Source organism: Otolemur garnettii, unplaced genomic scaffold, assembly GCF_000181295.1.
Source record: "Otolemur garnettii isolate 467f Iridium unplaced genomic scaffold, OtoGar3 scaffold00129, whole genome shotgun sequence".
Taxonomy (NCBI): domain Eukaryota; kingdom Metazoa; phylum Chordata; class Mammalia; order Primates; family Galagidae; genus Otolemur; species Otolemur garnettii.
The window spans coordinates 1,107,528-1,115,610 of NW_003852524.1; the positions used below are offsets into that span (position 1 = coordinate 1,107,528).

General features: G+C 36.1%; 1 protein-coding gene across 2 annotated transcripts in view; it reads left to right on the plus strand.

The window, feature by feature from the left end:
* Positions 1-8,083, plus strand: part of ENPEP (glutamyl aminopeptidase) — an 83,380-nt gene that overhangs the window by 67,155 nt on the left and 8,142 nt on the right. For both annotated transcript variants that reach the window (XM_023518188.1, XM_003798176.3), the window contains exon 18: positions 1,037-1,177. In XM_023518188.1, the coding sequence (XP_023373956.1) occupies positions 1,037-1,177 (141 nt within the window). The remainder of the gene's footprint in view (positions 1-1,036; positions 1,178-8,083) is intronic.

Below are 8,083 nucleotides of genomic sequence, written 5' to 3' on the forward strand. Positions count from 1 at the left end.
TTCTATGAAGTATAAAAGCATAAATACATTCTCTTAATTTACTAACTCTTTTTTAAAATTTAGTGGGATAATTAGTGATTGAAGTACTGCATTCAACAAATACTATTTTTAAAGATTAATAGTTAAAATTCTGTGGGTTTTAAAAATTATTTTTGGTATTTCCAGAGTAATTTTTTTTTCACCATTTCTGTGGTTTACATTTTACTAGTTCTCAAAATCATAGGTTGTTCCTTAAAAACAGCTGAACATATTAGAAAATTTTAAATTGTCTTATTTCATTTGTCAAATTTGCCATGTTTTGCTTTGTATAATGCACACTTTTTTTCCCAAATGTTTGAGAGAAAAGCAAAGATGCACATTATATGTGGGCAGTACAGCTTGGGAGCAGGGGAGCCCAGTAGCCCTCCTAGGGCCACCACGCCCCCCCGCGTGGGACCACCAAGTACATGGGGCTCCAGACAGAGAGGATCCAGAGCCCGGTGGGAACAGGCTGGAGTGACTTACATTGAGTGCCATGATAAGGACAGGGTGTGGTGGCAGGGCTGGCGAAGTGGGTCATGGCTGTATGGGGTTTGAGGACTGGCTGCTTGGAGGGGACTGGGACTCACCTGGCTGCCTGTGGGCCAAGCAGCCTTAGAAGCTCCTGCTCTGCTGGCCAGGTGCATGGCTATTTCATCTGTGGACTCTGCTGTGGCAGGGAGTCAAAGGCTCTCAGAAAGGAGCGAAGGGGCAGCCTTTACAGATTGGGCGACTGCAAGAGGGCAGTGCAATCTGCATGTTTACCAGGGGAGCATTAGCCCTCCCCAGACGTGTCTCTCCTAGCTATGAGCTGGCCACTTTCTTGAGGAGCATTTTCCTGAAACTATGGACCAAAAACGTGGGTGTGCATTATACATGGCAAAATATGGTAATTCACTTTGCCAGTCGATGCCTCAAGAATTGAATTGCTGAAACGAAAACTATTTTGTAATGGAATTTACCTAAGGGTGAGCATTAAAAGTTCATTTGCATTATTTTTCTCTTTCACTGCTCTTAGGTATTTGAATTTGCTCAAGAACACAAGCCTTATTAAAACTCAGGATGTGTTTACAGTCATCCGATACATCTCATATAACAGCTACGGGAAAGATATGGCTTGGAACTGGATACAACTCAACTGGGACTATCTAGTCAACAGGTGAGCTGATCAGATACTAGTCTGTTGTTCTCTTTGCTTTGTAGCAGCTATAGGTTCCTTCTTTTTTCTTTGGAGCACTTTCTCTGACATATATAATATTCAAAATGGCATATTTTTAGAGGTACATGATAGATATTTTCTTTGCAGGGAAGCTATGCAGTATTTAATGTTAGGTACAATCAATTGTCCGGAAATTATAGTTTCAAACTGATCTATAAGATTCTGAGATCTAGAGAGATGACTGAAGAAATTAATACATTCTGTCTGTTGGGCTAGTACTTAGCAAAATGCCAGGTACATATTTAGTTGTTAATTAATATTTGATGAAAACTAAATCACAATTCCCGGACTAGGATTCAGATTAGGACTCTGTATAAGTTGGCCTTTTATGGGTGGTAACTCTTATATTCCCTGACCAGGTAAGTTAATTTCAAGTGTTCTGAATATTTCTTAAAAAAGGAACCATATTTTCAAGGTAATTATAGTTTTAAAATGTGAACTAGCAAGGTCAAGAAAAGAGCAAAGGCAACAAAAGAGATGCTTTTCCACACTTCTTACTTCTTTAGCCTCATGCAGAAGAAATGTTGTTATTTTTTGTTTGGATCTTCTAAATATAATGCTCAATTTCCATTAAAAAGGCATTTCCTTGACAGAATATAAATAGAATAAAAATATGTCTCAAATAAATTTGTAAACATTTATGAAAAGACCTTGACCATCTGCAATCCCCACATGAGGAAACAGTCTTTGTCATCACCTCCTAATTTCTCCTGTCAGTCCAGCAAAATGGCTTAGTTGATAAAAACTGCCTTATGAGAAATACAACTGCAAGGATAACTTTTCTTTCTTTCCTCTTTTCTATCCTACAATTCACCAGAATGCTGTTGTGTCCACTTATGTTTCTTTTCCTTCTGAGACTCACATTATATCTCTAGCTTTCAGTCAAGATACACTACAGTGGGGGAGGCCAAGGCAAGTGGATTACTTGAGCTCATGAGTTTGAGACCAGCCTGAGCAAAAGTGAGACCCTGTCTCTACTAGAAATAGAAAAACTGAGGCAAGAAGATTGTTTGAGCCCATGTTGGAAGTTGCTGTGAGCTATGACGCCATGGCACTCTACCCAGGGCCACAGCTTGAGATTCTGTCTCAAAAAAAAAAAAAAAAAAGATACACAACATTGCTCCTTCCTATTTGTGATTTTTTTTTTTTTTTGTCTTTTATTCTTGTGACTATAGAGTGTAACTGCTCATCCATCTCTATGAAGATTGCTTGGTCAGAGCATGTGTGTGTTTACATTGTTTCTCTGTTTATAATTATTTCAATGAAATTCTTTGTTTAGAATGAGTAAATCTACACATCAAGAACATGTTATCTGTATGTAGCAGTTTATAACATACAAGGCATTAGCCTCCATTTTGAAAGAAGTATGCCTAATGACATGTGCCCTGCATTTTGTTCTAATCAAAAAGACCATAAAACTAGCTTTGTGTGTATGTACATGTGTGCTATAAGTACCTATGCAGCTGAAACACAATGTTTACTTTTGAGGTATTATGAAAAGATAAGTAAATAATGTTTTATTTTGCATAATATAATGGCCATTTACTTATGGTGGGTATTTTTTTTTGGTTGTTGTTGTTGTTTTAATACAGAATCTAACTCTGTTGCCCTGGGTAGAGTGCTGCAGTGTCATAGCTCACAGCAACCTCAAACTTTTAGGCACAAGTGATCCTCTTGCCTTAGCTTCCCAATTAGCTGTGACTACAGGCAGCTGTCACAACACCTGGCTACTTTTTCTTTTTCTTTTTTGCTGAGACAGAGTCTTACTATGTTGCCTTTGGTAGAGTGCTTGTGGTGTCACAGCTTACAGCAACCTCAAACTCTTGGGCTTAAGCAATTCTCTTGCCTAGCCTCCCAAGTAATGGGGACTATAGGTGCCTGCCTCAACACCTGGGTATTTTTTTGGTTGCAGTTGTCATTGTTGTATTAGCAGGTCGGGGCTGGGCTTGAACCCAGGCCAGGCTCAAATCTTCCAGCCTCAGTATATGTGGCTGATGCCCTACTCACTGAGCTATAGGCGCCAGTGAGTAGGCGCCATATTTTTCCTATTTTTAGTGGAGATGGGGTCTCACTCCTGCTCAAGGTAGTCTTGAACTCTTGAATTCAAGCAATCCACCTGCCTTAGCCTCCCTGAGTGCTAGAATTACAGGCATGAGCCACCATGCCTGACTCATTTACTTATTGTTAAATAAAATATTTCTCAAGGCCTATTTGAATGGCTCTTATGTGATTTATGTCAAATAATTCATTTTTATTTTTAAAAATTAATTCATTGTTATACAGCTACAAAATTTAAGAAGTAGAAAAACTAGGCTTTTCCATGTCATAAAAATCCTATATATTGGAACTTAAAATAAATTTATTAGACCTAATAAGCCAAAATTTTTAAAGAAAGATAAATTGATAAACTATTTCCAGAACTAGTTCCAAAAGGCTTGCCCAAGACTTTTAGTATTTCTTCACAGTCTAATGATCTAATTCTTATGAAGTACTATTTCAATTGGCCCTAAATATAAACTTATATAATAACCACATGTCTAACACACAAAACACCCAACATTAATTATGTTTTGTTTGAATAAATAAAATTTTCTCATAAAATTGCATAAGACAAATTAAACAAAAAGAGCCAAACCTTATCCAAATATTTTCAAACTCTTGAATATTTTCCAAATTTTAGGACGAATAGTTTTACTACTTCCATTTCTGAGCAATTTATTGTCACTCTAAAATAAATAAGCTGATTTAAAATATTGCTTTTATCAAGAAAATTTTTGTATGATTTTTATGACAACTGATGGCCATAACACTAAGGTCTATGCCAGTTTGAGACTTAACCACAAAGTCCCAAAACACTTTGTAAATTAGTCTTTGCTTTTGTTTCTTCAACTAAACTCATAGATGAAACTGTGAACTTGAATGAACTCAGTAAGTCAATAGAATGATGTGATTTTAGTTCATGACTATAGTTATGAAAAAGTAAGTCAACAGGACAGACTGAAACTACTTAAACACTGCTTCATAAATCTAGTAAGCACTTATAATGTTTGCTTGGATCAAAATCATTTTTGATAGCATAGTAATACTTACATAAATATTAAGTTCAAACTAGTCTTGCTCTACAGGAGATATTGAAAATTGCCTTATACATGGAATAGAACAATAGATACCCACCAGTGTAAAGACACCAAAATTTAAAGCTTACAGCCCTTATAAAACAATAGCATAAAAGGGAAAACTAAACAAAGTATCACTTAACATGATGGACAGAACAATATCCCACATTATCATCACTAACACTGAACATGAACAGTCTTAAGGCTCTGCTTAAGAGACATAGACTAAGGACTGGGTGTGGTGGCTCATACCTGTAATCCCAGCACTCTAGGAGGCCATGGCAGGCAGATTGCCTGAGCTCACAAATTTGAGAACAGCCTGAGCTACAATAAGACCTCACCTCTAAAAATAGCCGGACCTTCTGGTGAGCACCTGTAATCCTAGGTACTCAGAAGGTTGAAGCAAGAGAATTGCTTGAATCCAGGAGTCTGAGGTTACTGTGAGCTATGATGCTACAGCACTCTATGGGGGTAGGTGGGTAGGGGGAAGGGACAAAGTGAGACTCTTGTCTCAAAAAAAAAAAAAAAAAAAAAACATAGACTAGCTGAATGGATGGAAAAACAGAATCCAAATACAGACCATTGTCAAGAAGTCCATCTAACTTTCAAGGAGTCTCACAGACTCAAGATAGGGATGGAAAAAATATTCCACACAATAGGAAACCAAAAGCCAGCAGGTGTAGCCATTCTCATATCAGACAAAAATGGTAAAAAGAACAAGATGATCATTATATAATGATAAAGGGAGCAATTCAGCAAGAAGACATAACAATTCTAATGTGCATCTAACACAGGAGCTCCTACATTCATAAAATAAATTCTACTACTATAGCTTGGTGCCTGTAGCATAGTTGGTTACAGTGCTAGCCACATACACCGAGGCTGGCAGGTTTGAACCTGGGATGGGCCAGCTAAACAACAATGACAACTGTAACAAAAAATAGCCATGTGTTGTGTTGGGTGCCTGTAGTTCCACCTACTTGGGAAGCTGAGGCAAGAGAATTGCTTAAGCCCAGGAGTTTGAGGTTGCTGGGACCTGTGACACCACAGCACTCTACCAAGGGTGACATAGTGAGAATGTCTCCCCCTCTCAAAAAATAAATAAATAAATAAATAAAAATTCTACTAGATCTAAGCATGAAAATAATACCATCATAATTTCTGAGGATTCAACAACCCTCTGACAGAACTGGACAGATAATCCAAGCAGAAAATCAACACAGAAATATTGGACTTAAATAGAAATCTAAAACAATGGACCTAACAGATATTTATGAAACATTCTATTCAAAATCTGTGGAATATATCATCAGCACATGGGACATCTTCCAAAACTCATCACATATTAGACCACAAAACAACTCTCATCAAATTCAGAAAAATGAAAATCTTACCATGTATCTTCTCAGGTCACAATGGCATAAAACTAGAAATCAATTCCTAGAGAAAATCTCAAATCTACACAAAGTCATGAAAATTAAAAACCTGCTGCTTAATGATCCTTAAGTCAATGATAAAATTAATAAAGAAATCAAAATATTCCTTGAACTGAAAAACAAAGGGAACAAAGCTTTCAAAAATCTATGAGACACAGCAAAAGCAGTGCTACGGGGAAGTTTGCAGCTTTAAATATTTACATCAAAATGATAGAAAGATCATGAATTAACAGCCTAATGTCACATCTCAAGAAGCTAGAAAAAGAAGAACTCAATCCAAAGTAAGTAGAAGGAAAGGAAGAACAAAACTTAGAGCAGAACTAAAATAAATGGAAACCAAAAACCAATACAACTGGTCAATGAAAGAAAAAGTTTGTTCTTTGAGAAGGTAAACAAAATTGATAGACTATTAGTAAGATTAAGCAGAAATAGAAGAGAAGTGCCTCAAGCTCAATCAGAAATGAAAAAGGAGACATTACAACTGATACCACAGAAATACAAAACACAATCAATGAATACTACAAAAACCTCTACTCACAAAAACTAGAAAACTTAGAGAAAATGGAAACATTCCTGAAACACACAACCTCCCAAGCCAGAATCAGGAAGGAATAGACATCCTGAACAGACCAATCATGTGCAATGAATTGAAGAAATAGCCAAAAATCTCCCAACCAAAGCAAACAAACAAACAAGATGGACCCAAATGGACTCACATGGTCTACCAATGAAGACCTGGTACCCAACTTAGAGAAATTTTTCTATAACACCAAGAAGGAGGGATTTTTCTCCAATTCAGTCTCTGAAGCAAATATCACCTTGATAGCAAAGCCAGGAAAAGGATACAAATAAAAAAGATAATTACAGGCCAATATTCCTTATAAATATTGATGCAAAAATCCTCAACAAAATTCTAGCAAACTAAATTCAAAAGCACATCAAAAAGATAATTTCACCACAATCAAGTGGCTTTCATCCCAGGGATGCAAAGATAGTTCAACATATGGAAACTGATAAATGTGATTCACCACATAAACAGAGGCAAAATCAAAAGACCATAAGATCATATAAATACATGCAAAAATGCATTCAATAAAATATAGTACGCTTTCATGATAAAAACCCTAAAGGAACTATGACAGAAGGAACATACCTCAAAATCATAAAGTCTTTAATGACAAACCCACAGCCAGTATCATACTGAATGGGGAAAAGTTGAAAGTATTCCCCCTAAGAACTGGCATAAGACAAGGGTGCCCACTGTCACCACATCTATTTAACATAGTACTGGAATTCCTGGCCAAAGCAATTAGGCAAGAGAAAGAAATAAAGGGCATCAAGTTGGAAAGAAATGGTCAAACTTTCTAAATGTCGAATATAAATGTCTTAACACAACAATTATGAGAATGACATGATGGCTATGTTGGCCAATTGGATGAAAGAATTTCAAATTGTATATGGAAACAACACACTGTATCCCATGATAAAATTAATGTGCACAAATATGATCTAATAATAATAATAATAATAAAACAAGGTCACTTGAGGGTCCAGGAGAAATTCCAGAGCTGGGCTTTAATAGGTAAAAAAAAAAAAGAAAGAAAGAAAAAAAAAGAAAGAAAGAAATGGTCAAACTATCCCTGTTTGCTAATGATATAATCTTGTATCTAGAAATCCCTAAAGGCTCCACTAAAAGACTTCCAGAATTGATAAATTCAACAAAGTCTCAGGTTACAAAATCAATGTACACAAATCAGTAGCATTTCTGTATACTAATAACAGTCAAACTGAGCATCAAATGGAGGATGCATTACCATTTGTAATAGGTACAAAGAAAATAAAATACCTAGGAATATACTTAACCAAAGAGGTGAAAGAACTGTATAAGAAGAACTACAAAATACTGGTGAAAGAAATGATAGGTGACATAAACAAACGGAAAAACATTTTATACTCATGGATTGGTAGAATCCACATCGTCAAAATGTTAATACTGCTCAAAGTGATTTACAGATTCAATGCAATTCCCATCAAAATACCAACATCATATTTCACAGATGTAGAAAAAATCATCTGAATAGCCAAAGCGACCTTAAGCAAGAAGAACAAATCTGAAGGCATCACATTACCTAACCTCCAATTATATTACACAACTGTAGTAACCAAAGCAGCATGGTAAAATATAAAAGTAGAGGCATAGATCAACAGAATGGAATAGAGAACCCAGAAATAAAACCATCTACCTACAACCAACTGATATATAACAAAGCAGACAAAAACAGGCACTGGGCAAA